Consider the following 16,563-nt stretch of genomic DNA (forward strand, 5'->3'; position numbering starts at 1 on the left):
GGGGAAGGAGACACCCACAGCCGACCCTTCTGCTTAGCGGCTGATCTCTGGATAAGAGTGGCAGGTGCTGTCACGAGAGGCAGGCCCACAGAGCCAGCCTGGCATGGTGGTTAAAGCATCGGGCTAGAAACTGGAGGCCCTGAGTTCCAGTCTCACTTTAGGTAAGACGCCAGCTGGGTATCCCTGGGCCCGTCGCTCTCTCTGTCCCACTTGAAAACAAGGGGGGGGGGGAGAAAAAAAGGGGGAAATGCAATCTGCTTAATTAGGCCTAACCCTTAACAGTCAAAATTTCAGTTCTGATTGCAGCTAATTAAAGAAGATGAAATGTTGCATCAGAAAGAGAAGCTAACCTGCTCGCATTGGGAGCCTCCTGCTCCCTGCCAACAGTTGGCAGGCTGAGCCCACAGGAGGAAGAGGAAGAGGAAGAGGAGGAGGAGAACAATGGCCCTCCTCAGGGCGGAGGGATTTCCTTCCCGCCACCTTGTCTTCCTGCAGCGAACATCACAGGGGGGCTCCTATGGAAAACCTGGACTTAACCACACGTGGGCCCTGGATGGCTTCTCCTCCTCCAGTCTATTCGTCTCACCCCCACACTCTCTCATACTCAATGGCAAAGAGTTAACAAGAATTCTGGTCAAGCTTTGGTCACTGGACTGGGACCTCCACACCCCTCACCCCCCACCCCTCCTCTGTCCTGGAGGTTCCAGCCCCAGGAGAGCAGAAGGACCAACGCCCTCCCACGCACAGCCGGAAGCACCAGGCTGACCCAGGGCCAAATACTGGAATGCTTCAAAGCCCTCCAGTGCATTCTGCTGGTGCCAGAGCCAATACAAGGCTTCTCATTACACACACACACACACACACACACACACACACACACACACACACACAACTTAGAGCAAGGAAATCAGAAGCCCCCCCCCCCCCCCCAACTGGAGCAATTCTGAAATACAAACACAAAGTGTGTAAAAAAAAATCCCGTCCTGCATTTGAGAGGGTGCCAAGAATATTCTGGGGTCTCTTGCAGTCCACAGCAAGCTCCACTGTGTGTTCCTCAGCAGGCTGGATGAGGTCAGGGGGCAGAAGAGCTCCCCCACCTCATCCCCCGATGACTTCAGGAGGCCCCCAGGTTGTCTTCCACAAGCAAGCCCATTCTCTGGCCTGCAGCACTTCCAGAGACATCCACTCATTTTGAATAAGAAACCCAGGTGGCCTCTGCCAGAGTGTCCTTTTATTGGAGTTGACACAGGGGACTCAGAGGCTGAGTTGGAAGCCCCCAGCCCAGGAGGCAGATGACAAGCTGAGAACTGACCATGAAAAGGAGATGAGAGCGAGAGAGGAGGAGGAGGAAGGGAGGGAGGGAGGGAGGGAGAAGGCGGGGGAGAGAGGAGGAGGAGGAAGAGAGACAGACAGACAAGACAGACAGAGGACTGCATCCCATTGTGCTGGCTGTAATAGGTAAAGCACTGCAGCCCTTATCCAGGAGGCCAAGCACGGAGCTCAGCAAGCTCTGAACCACACCAGACAGATTTCGGTCTGAGATGGCTGGAAAGAGCCAATGGCGGTGCTGCCTCAGTTCAGCCGCCTGGCTGCGGCCTGGGCCATCCCCTGTGAACTCTCTGCGCCCCGTCCTCGGAAGCCAGCAGTGGAGACTTCTTCCAGGAAACTGGGGAAGAAAGACACCAAGGGAGGATTAAAAGAAAAGCAGCCGTTTCTCACTGGATGGCTCCAAAGGCTTGAGCCAAATGGGCAGGATTTGGGCCAGAGGGGGCAGAGAGGGGCCAAAAGCAAGTGGACAGAAAGTGTGGACGAGGATGCATTTGCATCGAGGCTTTGAAAGCATCCCTGCCTCGACACCCCTGAAGCCGAGAAGCAAGCCAGGAAAATAGGGCCTGCCAAAGGGACGGCAGACACGGTGCCTCCTCCAAGCCCCTTCCCCTCGCCTGGGGACTCTGGGCGGGGCAGAGCGAGCACTGCAGACGTAGGCAAAGGGATAAGGAGCAGAGCAGGAGTTCCAAAGGACGAAGAGGCTTCAGAGGTGACGCCTGAGGCCACTTTGCAAAAAGAATATTGGAAATCTCTCAGGTCTGTTCAGCTCCTGTTACAGATTTCTGCTGAAAGGGAAGCGGATATCCTCTCTGGTCCAATGGCTGAGGCTCCAGGCTAGAAGCTGGGGAGCCACCAGCCCCAGGGAGGAGGAGGAGGAAGAGGAGGAGGTGAGGGCAAACCGCTTCCAAAAACAGTGCCAGAAAAACATCACGGACCCATCCAGGAACTTCCTAGGAACCAAGGCTGACTTGGAAGCGTGTGCGCAAGCACACACACACACACACACACACACACACACACACTTGCACAGAGTTTGTATTTCCCTTATTGTTGGTTAGATTTATATCTCACCTTGATTTTACCTTTGTAACATCAGCGATGTGAGATAGTTGAACTGAGAGAGGATTTCCATGGCTGAGTCTCCCCATTCCAACCTCAACTGCTTTTTCACCCAACAAACAATGAAAACCCGGGTCTTTTTGTGCAGGAATGGGAGGTGGTGGTGGTGGGGGGAAATATCCAAATAGGCACCTCTTCCTCTTTCACCCTCCCACCCCAGAATTTTCCTGCCTAAAACCCACAGAGCGATGGGAGGCGTCCGTTTGCCTGTCTGCCATGGAGGTGGCCTCCCTTCCTGTCAGCTCTCCAGTTGGACGCATTCATGGAACATCCCCCGTGGATTTAATTCATCTTTGTTGCATGTCAGCAATTTTTGGGAACTGCCCCTGAACACAAGAGAACCCAAATACTGTTGGTATAAGCTCCAGGGAGGGAGGGAGGGAAGGCGAGAGAGAGAGAGAGCCCTGCTCCTGATCTTTCCCTCTGCTGAACAGGAGAAGCGCTCCCGCTTGCCTGCCCCCCCCCCTCCAGGACAAAGCCAGGAGGTCCCTTTGCTCCCCCCACCCGCCCACCTCTTTCTCCCCACCAGTCCCACTCCTCAGGAAACTCCCCCTGAAAGCCCAGTCACCTGGGGGCAAAGGCCAAACCCTGAAAGCAGCAGAGCCAGCCGCTCTGCCCACCCACGGCTGACCTCAGCTGCTTTTCACCAACTTCTAGCACTAGGAACTAGCTCACCTACTTTAAGCCGGCTGGTTTTCACACCCAAATCAGACCTGTGATTCAAAAGCAAACCCAAGTCAAAAAGCTGCCTGCTTACTTCTGAGAGTTCAAAGGGCCCACCTGAGCCTTTTCTCCATCAAGAGAGAGGCTTCTGGACTCACTGCGGGGGTTGGTTGTACGAGCAGGGCTGCGTGGTAGGGAGGCGAACATCTCCCACACCTATGGAGTCACAGAATTCAGGTGACCTAACTGTAACACACACACACACACACACACACTTTTGTGTCTGCAGGCTTGTGCGTGTACCTAACCGGGAGCCGAAGAAGCTGGAAGCCCCATTTTTTAAAAATCAAGGGTGTTTCTGCAGGGAGGAATATTATCTCCTGGGAGCAATTAAAGCAACTCTATTGTGGAGGGGTACCTGGTGAAGCTCTAAAGCTCCCTCCGAAACAGTGGCTAAAACTGCAGGCCTTTCCCTCTCCTCCCAGGAGCTGCCCCTTCCCCAAAGGCAGCAAGAGAAACAGGCTTCAAAGCTTCAATAAAAGGGGGGGGGGGGTGAGGCCACTTCTTCTCCGTGGCACCCCCGCCCCCAAAGGAGGAGGAAGAGCTACGGTGGGCTGCCTCCTGGGCATCCTACCTGTGGGGCAACGAACACCCTGTGGGAAAAGGCTGCCTCTATCTTTCCCATCCAGGGACTCTCCATAGAGGACTCAGCTACAAACCCCCACCCCCTCTTCGGCAGGTTTCGGCATGATGGCCCTGGAAGTCACAGGTGGGGAAAATCAGGTGAAACCCAGCAGCACCTCCTCCTCCCAGAACGGGCTCTGTGCATGCGCCCGAAGGCAGTGCCTATCCACAAGTGAATCTGGAGCAGAAATGTTCAGCTCTGTGAAGCCCCTGCACACACACACGCACACACACCCGCACACACACCCGCACACACACCACTGGGGAAGATTTATTCCGGGACAGTGAAAACGAGACCTTTGTCAGCAATCCGTTCTAAAGGAAAAGGGAAGAGACACATGGCAGAAGAGGATGCTCTGCCCCACCTTCCCCTCACCTCCTTGTGTTGTGCACCGTCGTCCCGCCGAGCACAATCCGGACACCAGGGGTGGCGCGATTCAGGCTGTAAACCGTCAGGGCCTCCTCGTACGTTGCCCCACCGATGATGAAGACGATAATATCTTGTGGCCTGGAACGGAGACGGACAGAGAGCTCGGAAAAGGGCAGGAAAGGGGGCAAGAGGCTGCCCTCTTAGCTGACCCCATAAATTCCTCTGGAAGAACTGCCCCTCCGGTGGTTCTCTTTCCGGAAGTTCTCTTGCAGCTGCCCCTACGTCTTCCTGCCCTCTGACCAGGCCAGGCCCGGTGGGCAAAGCCGTCTCCGCAGAGGCTTGCCTGGCAGCGTCAAGGGGTCCACCGCTGGCGATCAATGCTGCTCCTTTAGGGCCAATTCAAGCTTTGCTCCAAATGTCCCTGAAATGTATCTGCAGTTCCAAGCAAAGCTACATCTTGTAAACTTAATATTGTAAAATGATACCATTCTGATTTGGTCAGTGGTCCAATAATTATGGGGAGAAGTTTTGCCAGTTTAATCCATAACCTTGATATTTCAATTGTCAAAAACTTTACAATCTTTTCCACTTTCTTCTGAAATATAGAATTACCCACATCAATAAGTAAGATTTATTTTTCTTCAACTCCTACAATGACTGGCACCCTGCGCTGCAGATGTTGGTGTGCCTGAATTTGGAAATCGCAGGCACGTTTTAGGGGGGGAGCCCTGGAGCACCTTCTGACGAGCACAGCAACACCAGCGCGTTTTCTGCACAAATGCCAATGTGTTTTTTGCCCTTTGCGGTCCTGTCTTGTCTTATAAGACTGGCCCTCGAGAGACTGACCCTCGGCCATCCTTCTGAGCTTCCTGCCTCAAAGTAAGGTGGACTCATCTGTCAGAGGCAACACCCGGGCCCCTTCCTCTGCACTTACCCCGTTAGGCTTCCCTCCTGCAAGAGAGGCAGGCAGGCAGGGAGGAGAGGCGGGTGCTGTAGCCCCTCGCATTGGAAGAATGCCACCTTGGGGAAGATTTAGTTATTCAGCCCTCACTCTACTTCCTCACGGCCTTTAAGGCAGTTTCTAACCACAGCATCTCAGTGAAGGGACCATTAACATTCCATAGGTTAAAAGGACCTCAGTGATCCGAATTCATTACCTGCCCTATCGAATGTAGCCCTTCAGAGGGTCTAAATTAGCCACGTATGAGCAGAAGCATTCTCCCCCACCCCGCCCACTCCCGATGCCCTGTTACCTGTCACGCAAGCTGCTGGGCCCCAGGTACGGATACTGGCTGTCCTTCAGTTTCCCCTTGATGAGCTGATCCAGAGTCTCGTGCAATAAAGGGTGGTGCTGCGTGTACACATTCTCAACTCCCTGATCAGAAGGACACATTTAGAAGGACGAGAGAGAATTCATCCCCCCTCTCAAGGGGCTTGTGGAACTCACGGCAGCTTTGGGCTTTTCATCTACAATTTACTATTTACTAAGTCTGCATTAATATTACTATTAACCTTCTCATCGTTCCTGTCACCCATCTCCTCCCACTTACGACTGCATGACTGTAACTTTGTGGCTTGTGTCCTTACGATTTATATTGTTCCCTAGTATGATTTGATTGCTTATGAGTAACCTGTGACTATCACTACGCGTTGTATCTTAGGATTCTTGATGAATGTATTCTATTTTATTTTTCTTTATGTCCACTGAGAGCATCTGCACCAAAGACAAATTCCTTGTGTGTCCAATCACACTTGGCCAATAAAGAATTCTATTCTATTCTACAAACGTAATTCTTTTTTGCTGCATTAGTTGCCCACGCATCCGTTTTACTTGGGCCTTTCGTAAACCACCCCGTGCAGAGTAAGAAGACAACTGTAAGTACAATATGGATGTAGCTAAGAATAAGAGGAACAAAAATACCTTCAGCCCTTTGAGGAACTGTTTGGTAATAGCCACCGCGTCCTTTGGGCTGAAGAGGTCACTTGACTGAACCCGTTTCCCTCCGTATTCCGTAATGGCAGGCACCAGCTATTTAAGAAGGGGAGGGGAGGGGGGGGGAAATCACTTTCAAGGCTTCTGGGAGGCTTGGACATGGTCCTCCCGCTGGACATTCTGACCATCCACCTGCGGGTTTCCACGGGGATTTCAAGAAGCTGCTGACTTTTGCCAATCCCAGAACCCTCCAGTCCAGAAAGTGGAATTAAACCAGCCGGAAAGGTGAGCTTCCTCCCTTAGGCCGTTTACCTTGCGAAGCCTCTCGGAAACCCCCCGGTTCTTGAGGTCCAGCATGAGGCCCGGAAGGCTGTTGCTGCTGTGTCGCTCGTAACGGAGGGCGTAGAGCATGACCAGGCGGACACTGTCCAGCTCGCTCACTCTGGGGTTCTGCAAGAGCCGTCGAATGCTCTGTGGGGGGAGAGAAGGGGGCCGCTCTCAAGACTGCCCAGGGCCTTCAGCAGAGCAGGGGAGCCCCAAGAAGGAGCTCTTTTTTTTCCTGTTCCTCCTCAGAGGTTTCAAAAAAGGCGAAGGGGACTCAAGCAAAGGAGAATGCTGCCAGGATATGTTTCTCCCTCATCCCTGAACGGCCACGGAATGAAAAGAGCCCCTTCCCGGAAAGACAGCCAAGGGGAGCCCCGGCAAGTTCCCCCGCTTTCTTCAACCGTGGGGCTCCCCATTTCTTGCCCCTCGCACTCAGTCCTCACAGAAGGAGACCAAGGACGGGAGACTGTGCCATTGAAGCAGCAAAAGAATGGGCTTTCCGCCTGCCCCACAGCCAGGTGCCCTCAAGCCAGTCTCTCCTCGAGGGACAAATCCCTCCTTTCGGAGCAGCCCCTCCCTCCCTCCCTCCCTCCCTCCCTCCCTCCCTCCCTCCAACATCCTGGGAGGGCAGAATCCAGGGAAGATGATTTTCCTAACGGCCTCCAGGTGATCCCTGGGCCATTCCTCAACTAAAAGGGACGCAATTCCTTTCCCTCGGCCAGTTGACAGACGCCTACGGAACGGAAGTGCTCTTAGAAATACCCAGTGAAAAGGAGTCCCAAATGGGAGGCTTTGCGGTGGGGGAGGGCATACACTGATACAATTGAAACTCTAAGAAGGCAGCGACCGAGTGATCAGGTCTGGGTTGGGTCATTCGTTCAAAATGATGGTTGCCAGCATGCATATCACACCCTAAGACAGAAGGTAGCCGGAGGGCTTAGTCATAACTACGGTATAAAACAGCCCATTCATGGCTAACACATCTTGGCCTATCACAATGAGGGGGGCACACTGACTTCCCTTAGACTGGCATTGGGAGCAGCAGCGTGGGAGTATCGGGTCTTGTTTTCTTCCCGCTCTGGCAGCTGCTGTAACATGCATATCCCCGCCCTTTGGCGTGCGGGAGCAGGGCCCCGGAGGTACCTGTAGAGCCCCGGAGTGGTCGTTCTGACAGGCCAGCTCCTGCTCAGCCTCGGACACCTCCAGCAAGTTCCTCTCGCTCACCAGCCTGGAGAGCTCCCCCACCACAGTCACGTGCTTGGAGACGGTGCCAGACATCTTCTTGAACTGGGGATAGTTCTCCACAAAGGCCTGGAAGGGGAAGGGGGAGCTGTGGGGGAGGCTCCTGGCTCCTGACGAGGCAAAGGCCTCTCCTCCCATGCCAATTCACCTTGAGAGCTCCTGCATTGAAAACAGGCTCCCTCCCCCCACCCGCCACACTCGGGTGCAGGCAGCTGCCCCCCTCCTGTGCCCATATGGCTGAGCAAGCAGTCGGGCTAACTGTCGGGTTGGGGGGGGGATACCCCACCCACCCCCTCGCTTGACCTTCATGTCTGCAATCGATTCTAGTTTCTGCTGCTCTTTGGGTCTCTTCCTCTGGAAATCCTCCATCAGGTTCTTGATATTGCTGCCAATTTCCGCAAAGTTCAGGTACATGTTCTGAGGAGAGGCGAAGGGACACATTTGAAGAGGGGGGGGGGAGACCCCAGAGCCCCAACCCCTCACAAAAGCGGCACTGAGAGGGCCCAACCCATATCCAACCCCAGCTGCCACAAAGGAGCATCGCAATCGGTCAGCAGGCTCTCAGGAGAAGCTCCTGAATAAAAAGATCCCTGGAAGCCAGGCAGGACATCTGGAAATGTGGAACCAGAAGCGCCTAATCAAAAGTGCTTTCCCTGCAGCCGTGCGCTCCGCATTGGGAGGCACCTGACATTTGTAAACTTAGACGATTGTACACGTCACAGTAAGCCAGGGTTTGTTAAACCACTGGCTGGGTTCAGGCTCCAAACAACCAGGGTGAGGCATAAATCCAGCTAGTGGATACATAGTCCAGGGTCCCCCTCGCGGCCCTGGCAGAGTGAACAAACCATGTTTTAATCTTAAGCCTCAGCTGGTGGCAGGGGAAAGAGAACCCCGTGGCGGATCGGGAATCCGAAATCTGAAATGAAGACTTGCAGCTTCTTACATTGGCATAAAACTCGTCATTCTCAGCAGACAAGACCACCTCCCGCAGGTCTTTGCTGATGCCTGGGACCCGAGAGAGATCAATGCGGTTGTTGTTAATTCCCAGCAGTTCGTGAACCATAGCTTGGTACGTCCACTAGACAGAGAGGGAGGCAAGCGGAGAGACGGCACAGTCGTTTCCCTGGCGGTGCCGTTTGAGGAAGAAAAGAAAAGCTCCCCGTTGCCCCGCAGACTCCAGCCGGAGTGGTGCAGCCCTTCCTTCAAAGCCTCGGCAGCTCTTAAGGCAGCCACTCACCTGGTTCAGAAGCGGAGTGAAGGCATCGTCCGAGCGGTCCAGGAGCAGCAGCAGCGGAGGGACCTCGGTGCGGCGGAAGTCAAAGAGCTCGTACTCTTTTGTGATCACTTGCTGTTTGGGGCAAAAGAAGTTCCTCTGTTAGAAGGGGCGGCAGAACGTCCATGCTCTAAAAACAGAGAAATAAGTGGTGCGAATGCCAAAGGCCTTTTGGCTCTCCTCAGCAGGAAGAATGCAAAACCACACCTTGACGCCTTCGGCCAGCCTCTTGGCCAAGTCGGAAGAGAGCTGGTAACGAATCATGGGGCACTTCTTCAGGGAAAGAAGCAAGGCGGTGACGCCCTGAGTAGCCCTGCACAAATGGGCTGGCTCCCAGTTGCGGCCCTGGAGAGAGAGAGAGAGAACAGAGTGGCAAAAGAGCTGGCCAAGTATCAGGGAGAGATCCTGAGGAGCACGGGCTCTTTAGGAGAAGATCTATGTGGGGAGGGGGGGATCCATACCGCAGGCATTCCCCCCCCCCCTTCTGAGCGTAAACACCAGTCTAGCTGCAATTTGGAGGAGAATTCTCCTTTGCTAAAGAAAATTCTCTTTGGCTAGACTTCAGCTATTATGTTGTCACCCTCCTCCTCGATTTAAGCTTTCAGGAAAGGCAGCAATGATGCAAGCTTTGACTTCCAAAAGAAACTCCCTCCATGCATCTGTCCCATGACTGCACTGTATACACGAAGAGCATTTAGGCTGCAGGGGGGTGGGGGGGAACCTCCTCCCGATGTTTTCATTTTTAGCTACTGAAGAGCAAAACTCTGCTCCTGTAAAGATCATTTTGTTACCTAAATAGAACTGCTTCCTATTCCCGCTGAAGAAAATCCATTGCTTGTGCTTTAAAATCTCTAAGAGCCAGGGAAGCTCAAAATGGCAGAACACCCGCTAAAGTCTTTAGGAAGTGCAATTTTCAGCAAGCCCTCCTTATCTTTCTGCCCAGTCAGCCCAAAAGGACCAGAGATTGACACAGATCCGCCCCGAGTCCCTTCGGGGAGAGGGGGCGGTCTATAAATTTAATAATAAATTGACCTGAAAGGCGGTGGCCCTGGAAGTTCTCTCCCCCCTCCCCCCCCTGCTCTCAAACACATGTTCCTGCCTTGCAGCACCTTACCTGACAGCAGGCAGGGAGGTTGAGAGAAAACACATGTGGATTCACAGCAATGTAATCTCCATAGAATTCCTACCAAAAGAAAAGGAGAAAGGATGTACTGCCCTGCTAGCGGCAAACTGATTGATGGCCTTGTGATCAGTCCAGTCCCAGGGAGCAGGCAGCTGTAGGCCCGGCCTTCTGTACAGCCAGCCATTTTGTTAAAAGGCCTTTGTCCGGTCCTCTGCCTCTAAAATGCCCTTTGGCTGTGCAGGGTGCCAGGACAGCACGTACCTGCACTTCAGCTACCACCTCCTGCTCGTCAGCTTCTGCCAAAGACTTGACGTCGCTCTTGCTGATCACATTGCTGAAATCTGAAATGAAGCAGGGAAAAACAGTCTTCTGAAAGTTCATCAGAATATTGCAGTGCAAAAAGAAGAGTGAAGAGAGGGATGAGTGCTGGCAAAAAGAAGGGCCCACTTGCAAGCAGTGGCCTTTAACCTGGGACTTCAGCACTAGCTGCCATTCTTTTCCCATCAGCTCCCGCTTGGCAAAGGCAGATCACCTGACTTGGAGACCTCATAATGCATCAGCAAACGATCGTGCAATCAATCGCTGCACTTCAAAATCGGACCATATAGTATATCGTCATTTGTGTATCTTGTCTTTTTTATGGAGATTTTTCTGGTTTCTTTTTGTAGATATTTTGAACCATCCCCTGTCAATAGACTTTGGACATGAACATAACCAAAGGAATAAAAACACAATAGAACAACCCATTCCAAAGGTTCTGTGGGGGATATTGGAGGCTTTATGACCATTGAGGGCAAAAGCCCCTGGCCAGATCAATGGGGCCACTTCAGCCAGGAGTGACTCCTAGAGGCTGAGCTTTACTGAAGTTCACATTGAAAAATAAATGAAGCAGAAGCCTATATAATATCAAGACTATGGTATACAATTTTTATTAGATTGTAAGTACGGCAGATTCTTGAAACCGCAAAGCCCAAAGCAGATTCTTGGGCAGTGAGGCCAGCTGCACACCAAACATCCACTTAAGTAGTCACTGAACTGGATGCTTCACCTGCATAGCTGCCCCCATCCAGGTGAACGAAGTAAAAGCCCCCCCCCCCCCCCCCCCCCCCCCCCCCCCCGGGCTCAGCCAGGGTGAGTAACAGGCAGTGACATTTCACAAGAGGAAAAGTGAAAAGGAGAAAAGCCCCTGCAACAGGTCTGGTCTTCCCACCAGCTAGTCCTTGTTTGCTGCTCCAAGGACGACAGTCAGTCAGAGTGTTTGTCTCCAGGATAAGTGCACACAAACCCCCAGTCCTGCTGTAAGTTATGCATGGGAGAACACACTGCAGGAAGGAAATGCTGGCAAAGGCCTGCTGTACTCACAGATAAAATAGGAGCTGTATTTGGGTCTCCGCAACTCCTGGATAAGATACTCCACATTTTCCTAGGGAAGAAACAAATCCAAAGAGAAAAAAGTGATACAATCAGCAAACTACCAGCAAACCAGTAAAGGAGAAAGTATAACTGTTTGTATGCAGCAAAAATCTAGCCGCCTGGAGAGAGAGGCTTCTCTGGCACTTCTCCGACTTTGGGGAGCAGAGTCATGTCCAATGGCAGCTGCCTGCGAGGCCAGAGCCACAGGAGCAGGGCCTTCAGTGGGGAGCAGAAGGGGGTTACCTTGGTGGGCCGGAGGAAGCAGATGGCTTTCAGGTGCTTCATGCTCTCCCGGTTGGCCGAATCGATGCGCTCAAAGAGGTAGACCTCCTTCTGCAGAATCTCCGACTGGGTGTACACCATGCTCACGATGCTGGTCTAGGCAAAGAGAGTCAGGGGAGGGAGGGAGGGGGGCCTCGAGGACGTCCCGCACTCCAGCCGCTCCCCGCCTGCTCGGAATTGGACTCCGGCGCCGCCGAGCACCGGGACGCTATGGAACTCCGGCTCCGACACTACCGCGCCAGCCCACCCACCCCGCCTCTCCGCCGCAGCTCACCGTCTCCTTATCCATCAGCAGGACCTTCATGCCGGCCCCGCTGTCGCCGATCATCCTGGAGATGTACTGCTTCACTGCCAGCACCACGTTCATTTTGCCGGCTCCCCTCCGGGACCCGCGGCGCCGCTTTCCTTGTGCTGGGAAAAGCCCGGTCCTCTCTCCCTCCCTCCTGGCGACCTGGGAGCGGTAGTCTCGCGCCGCCTTAAACTACAATCCCCAGCAGCCTCCTGGGCGGCCAGCCAGAGTGCGCCTGAGCCAACCGGGCTCGCCTTCCGTCCGCCGCTTCTGCTTCTCTGCCCGAGAGCGCGGCCGTCTCCCGCTGCACTGCCGACGCCTTCCGCTAGAGGGCGCCTTGAGGCCGGCGCAGCCCCGATCCTCCCTCCCTCCCTGAAAAGGAGATCGCTTCTTCACGCCTCGCCCGGACTCTCCCCCGCCGGCCGCTTGTCCCCGGGGCCCTCCTGCAAAGAGGAGCGGGGCGCTGGGCAACGTCTCCCAGCTTCCCATCTCCCACGAAAGCCTTCCCCGGGGCGAGCAAAGGGGTCTCAGGTGTGGCTTTGGCTCCCGGGGCGGCACAGTCCCGGCTGGGAGGACGCGGAGGCTGCGAGACGACATCCCAGTCCCGGCGGTACCCCGGACAGCTCCGCCTGGGATGCCGCCAGCCGGGGGATTCCAGCGCCGGCTGCTCAGCTCAACCTCCTCCTGCTCAGGAGCAGCTGGGCGGCTGCAGGGAGGGAGGCAGGCAGGCAGAGCCCGGGGCTGGTGGGATCCTTACCCAGGAAGAGCCCTGCCAGGAGGTTTGCCTCTCTTGGTCTACAATTCCAGTCTTCTCCAGCCAAGACTCCGGCCGGGACTGGAGAGAGTCACTTTTGGCTTAAGAGTTTGACAAATAAATAAGAAATAAAACTTCTTACCACCCAAATGTCCCAAATCCATGGGCAGCCCCACCAGATGCAGCCAGAGAGCTGGCCAGGCAGGCCCACTGCTTTGGAGACTGAGCGAGGAACAATTGACCCCCACCAAACCCCATGTGTGGGTCTGAGTGTTCCCCTGCTTCCCTCTCTGCTCTGGAACCCATTGAGAAATATCCCCAGCCACCCCCCACCCACCCCCCACCCACCCCCCAAGAGCAGGCTCGGCTGCTTGGCTGGGAATGGAAGCCTGAGGTCTGGCAGGGGGAAAGGAGCCGGTCCTAGACTGGGTTTTATTGACAGAGGAGCTGGCCTTCTGCTGCTTCCCTGGTCTCCATTTGCAAAAAGAAAAGGAAGGGAAATCCCACTCACTCAGCTGGCTCAGTCATTCTTACCGCCTTTCTGATATCCCACATTTAATCCATAAATCTTGTGTTTGTTTTTCAAATGTCCCTTAATTTAGGTGTGGATATTTAAACATAGCATCATATATGCATGTGTTCATCCACAACAAAGTGCAAATCATTCTTTTCCTATTGACCTGTGCAAATGGCTGATAAGCTGCCAAGAAGACTTTCTCACCCCCTTCGCCAGCTGTCTTTTGCACAAACGTTGCATCAGAAACAAAACCCCAGCATTTAATTTTTAAAAAGCCAAGAAAACAAAACTTGGGGCCCTCTCATGGGCAGCCAGCCTTGCACAGGCTCTCCTTTCTTTGCTGGACTTTTCTGCGTCCACAGAGATGACAAATGATCTTTTTGTCCAGTACATAAACAATGGCCGGGAAACACAAAGGCAACAATTCACCCTCTGGGTCAGCTGAGGTGGTCACGTGGCCAGCCCCTCTTAGCTCCCTACTTTTGACTGGAGGCAGACAGGTTCATGCCTCTTCATTTTTGTGACTTCGGAATGGGGGGATTAATTTTGAGATTGGAGTTATTGGACCACACCAGGGGTATGAGAAGAAATTTGGGACCAGGTTAGATCCTTCAATTACTGTGTCATGCAGGCATAGAAAATAGGAGAGAGAGGGGCAGAAAAATATTTCCAGAGCATAGAATCATATGAGAAGAATGCTTAGATTTCTTCTAAAATAAAACTCTCCTCTAAAAAACTACTGAAATAAAAAAAAATGAATATATTTTAAAGCTGTAGGCATACAGTTCTACGTTACCTACACAGAACAATCGTTTTTGAAGTGTTTTGCATCTTTAACAGACATACCTGCGTATGACTGAACCAAGATGAAATGAAAGGCCAGGTATGAAACAGACACAAGGATGATTTGGAAAGACCGAAGAGTCCTGAGATGTATGCTGAGCGGTGTGAAGTACATTTTGCTGTATTTTCCTTTTTTAAAAAAATAATAATAATCTTATTTTGGTGCATTTTCTATTGCTTTTCTGAACTTCTACAACCTTTCTTATTCCGAAAGAGAGCAACATGACAGGTATGTGAAGGTGCTGAAAACTACAACACAGACACCTCCATCTAGTGCACGCTGTCATTTTCCTTTGAGTCACTTTCCGAGCTTCTGCTGTCAAGTTCCCGTTGGATTCCCGGTACCCCCTCATCCTCCCACTCCTAAAAGCAGGCCTGCCTTGGACTCCGCTGAACCTGCTGGCCACAGGTCACAAGTGGGCAAGCCTTTGGAAACAACATCAAAAAAGCTCTGGATACTCGAGCCCCCTGTGTAGGCATTTTAATCCAGAGGCCGAGAAACAGACGTGTTATTTTTTTCTTCAAGAAGACCCATCCTCCCCCGCCTTTAAGAAAGACAGCCCAAACTGAAGAGATGACCCCATACACATCCTGCCTGCTTGGTCCGTCAGCACTATGGACAGCCCACGATCAGGAGAATGCCAAGCACTTCGGTCCCATGGGACATGCCGTCCCTCTCCTTACAGGGGTCTTGAGTGCCAGAGGCCTCTGCCCACTGCTGTGTTGTCGTTTCCAAGAAGCTGTCGGCAGGGACAAATATTTTATCATTTCACAGCAGCAGTGATTTCCCAGAGTGAAGGTTAGCTTTTCAAGCTGAATGGGAAGATAAGCACTGAGGTTCTCAGACCAAGATTTATTTCTTCTTCTTCTTGAGAAGAGCTGTGTGAAAGAGCAAAGAATCCTCTGTTCTGGAACTTTCTTTTTCTGGAGATTCACCCAAGTTGAGGGCTGGCTGTTTTCCGGGAAAGAAGTAAGCATTTTAATTATTTTTCTGAATGCTTGGGGAAGAATTTGACTATGAATATGAATATATTTGTAATATATATTTTCACTATTTTAAAATAATGTAATTTTGCTCATGGAATATGACTCCAAAAATTATGTTGTATATCTTTTTGGTAAGTGACCAGATGTCCTCCTTAGTTACAATGTCTGCGCACTCATTCATGCAGGAAAAGATACCTGTTGGCAGTTCCAATGAAGGCTATACTGAAGCTATTTTCAATCCTCCTACCCGATAACAGCAGGATTTAGGCACAGCGTTCCTTTTCAGTTCCAGAAGAGAGGCCATTTGTAGACCAGTCATGAAAAGAACAAGAGTGAATAGTACTTCTTGATGGTGGCTTTGCCCACAGCAAAAAGGCTGGCTAGAATTAAAAGCAAGTTCAAAATCCCAAACTATGGGATGGTCAGTAAAGTAGTTCATTATTACTTCACAGGATACTATCTGTATATCTCAATATTATTCCAGGCCAAATGGCATCCTAATGCCCTGTTCCCATTACATATCTTTATTTAATAAAAGTACAAACTACAATACATTTTGAAAGGGCTGGTACACTCATCCATACGGCACTATATTATGTTAAAGCTCACTTTCAGCCAGTTGCTGGGCAATAACAGGCTCTTACAAAATCTGTGCAGTTTGGTTACTGGATCTGCACTTTGCACCACCGTGTGCCAGCCAAGGTTTCTGCATTGAAAGAGGGGTAACAAAGTGGAAGGAATCGGTGGTTTCTGGTGGTCTCTGAGCTTGGTTGTTTTCTTGCAGGCGTTTCATTAGCCAGAATAGGTAACCTCACCGGTGTTAGTCAGTTGCATTGCGCTGCATCCAACGCTTCCGGAAAAGCAGCCACATAAATCCACACAATTTGGTAACACGGCCTATCGTCCAATTGAATTCCAGAGTTCACTCCCAGGGAACCGAGTAGCAGATTAGCCGATTCAATAGGCATCCCTGAGAATAATACGGCCTGCTAAATAGAGAGACGAGGTTATTTTTGGTCAAAGCGGCCAAATGTAATGTGGGCAAAAGCATCTGTGGGGGAATTCACTTGGTTAGGATGCAGACGGCTTTAACCTCTTTAAAGACAAGTCTCCTCCAGCGGTGTTTTCCTCTACGGCCCCCTTCTCTATCCTGCTTCGTTGGGCACCGCTCTCTCGGAAGCCGGGAGGCACCTGGGCATCGAAAGACAGCGAGCGAGGCCCCGCAGAGAAAGAGCGAGGGCGGCGGGGGCCAGTGGGCGATGACTCCCGCTTATTTGCAGGCCAGCCCGAGCGACCGACCGAGAGGGGGACTCGGACCCAGCCCGGAGGGGAGCCGCCGCCGCCCTCGCCTATCCCTCCGGGAGGCCCCGCCCCCCCCTCCACGGTCAGGGCGCCCGAGGAAAGCCCCGCCCCACGAA

At 52.4% G+C, this 16,563-nt stretch overlaps 1 protein-coding gene and 1 long non-coding RNA gene across 3 annotated transcripts; both read right to left on the bottom strand.

Moving 5' to 3' along the window:
• Positions 1-1,216: 1,216 nt before the first annotated feature.
• Positions 1,217-12,440, bottom strand: VPS45 (vacuolar protein sorting 45 homolog). Its single transcript, XM_081968315.1, has 15 exons — positions 12,030-12,440; positions 11,717-11,851; positions 11,423-11,483; positions 10,322-10,401; positions 10,052-10,120; positions 9,145-9,282; positions 8,902-9,012; positions 8,608-8,742; positions 7,968-8,081; positions 7,566-7,733; positions 6,411-6,569; positions 6,087-6,194; positions 5,419-5,540; positions 4,172-4,303; positions 1,217-1,666 (listed from the first exon to the last, which is right to left on the bottom strand). The coding sequence occupies exons 1-15, from the start codon at positions 12,120-12,122 to the stop codon at positions 1,573-1,575; spliced, it is 1,719 nt and encodes a 572-aa protein (XP_081824441.1). The 5' UTR covers positions 12,123-12,440; the 3' UTR covers positions 1,217-1,572.
• A 2,176-nt stretch (positions 12,441-14,616) lies between these two features.
• Positions 14,617-16,501, bottom strand: LOC309399723. Of its 2 annotated transcripts, none has more exons than XR_014176565.1 (2): positions 16,239-16,501; positions 14,617-16,134 (listed from the first exon to the last, which is right to left on the bottom strand). It is a non-coding gene; the product is annotated as an uncharacterized lncRNA (long non-coding RNA). The 2 variants fall into 2 exon arrangements; XR_014176566.1 differs by having other exon boundaries at positions 16,213-16,501.
• Positions 16,502-16,563: the final 62 nt, after the last annotated feature.

Source organism: Natrix helvetica, assembly GCF_964273705.1.
Source record: "Natrix helvetica genome assembly, chromosome: 16".
NCBI lineage: Eukaryota > Metazoa > Chordata > Lepidosauria > Squamata > Natricidae > Natrix > Natrix helvetica.

Excerpts from the sequence above, each read along its gene's own strand:
- VPS45 (XM_081968315.1), bottom strand. The coding sequence starts at position 12,122 with ATGAACGTGGTGCTGGCAGTGAAGCAGTACATCTCCAGGATGATCGGC. Across the intron at positions 9,283-10,051 it reads ACCTCCCTGCCTGCTGTCAG|GGCCGCAACTGGGAGCCAGC; the intron begins GTAAGGTGCTGC and ends CTCTCTCTCCAG. Across the intron at positions 6,195-6,410 it reads TTTCCGAGAGGCTTCGCAAG|CTGGTGCCTGCCATTACGGA; the intron begins GTAAACGGCCTA and ends CTTCTTAAATAG.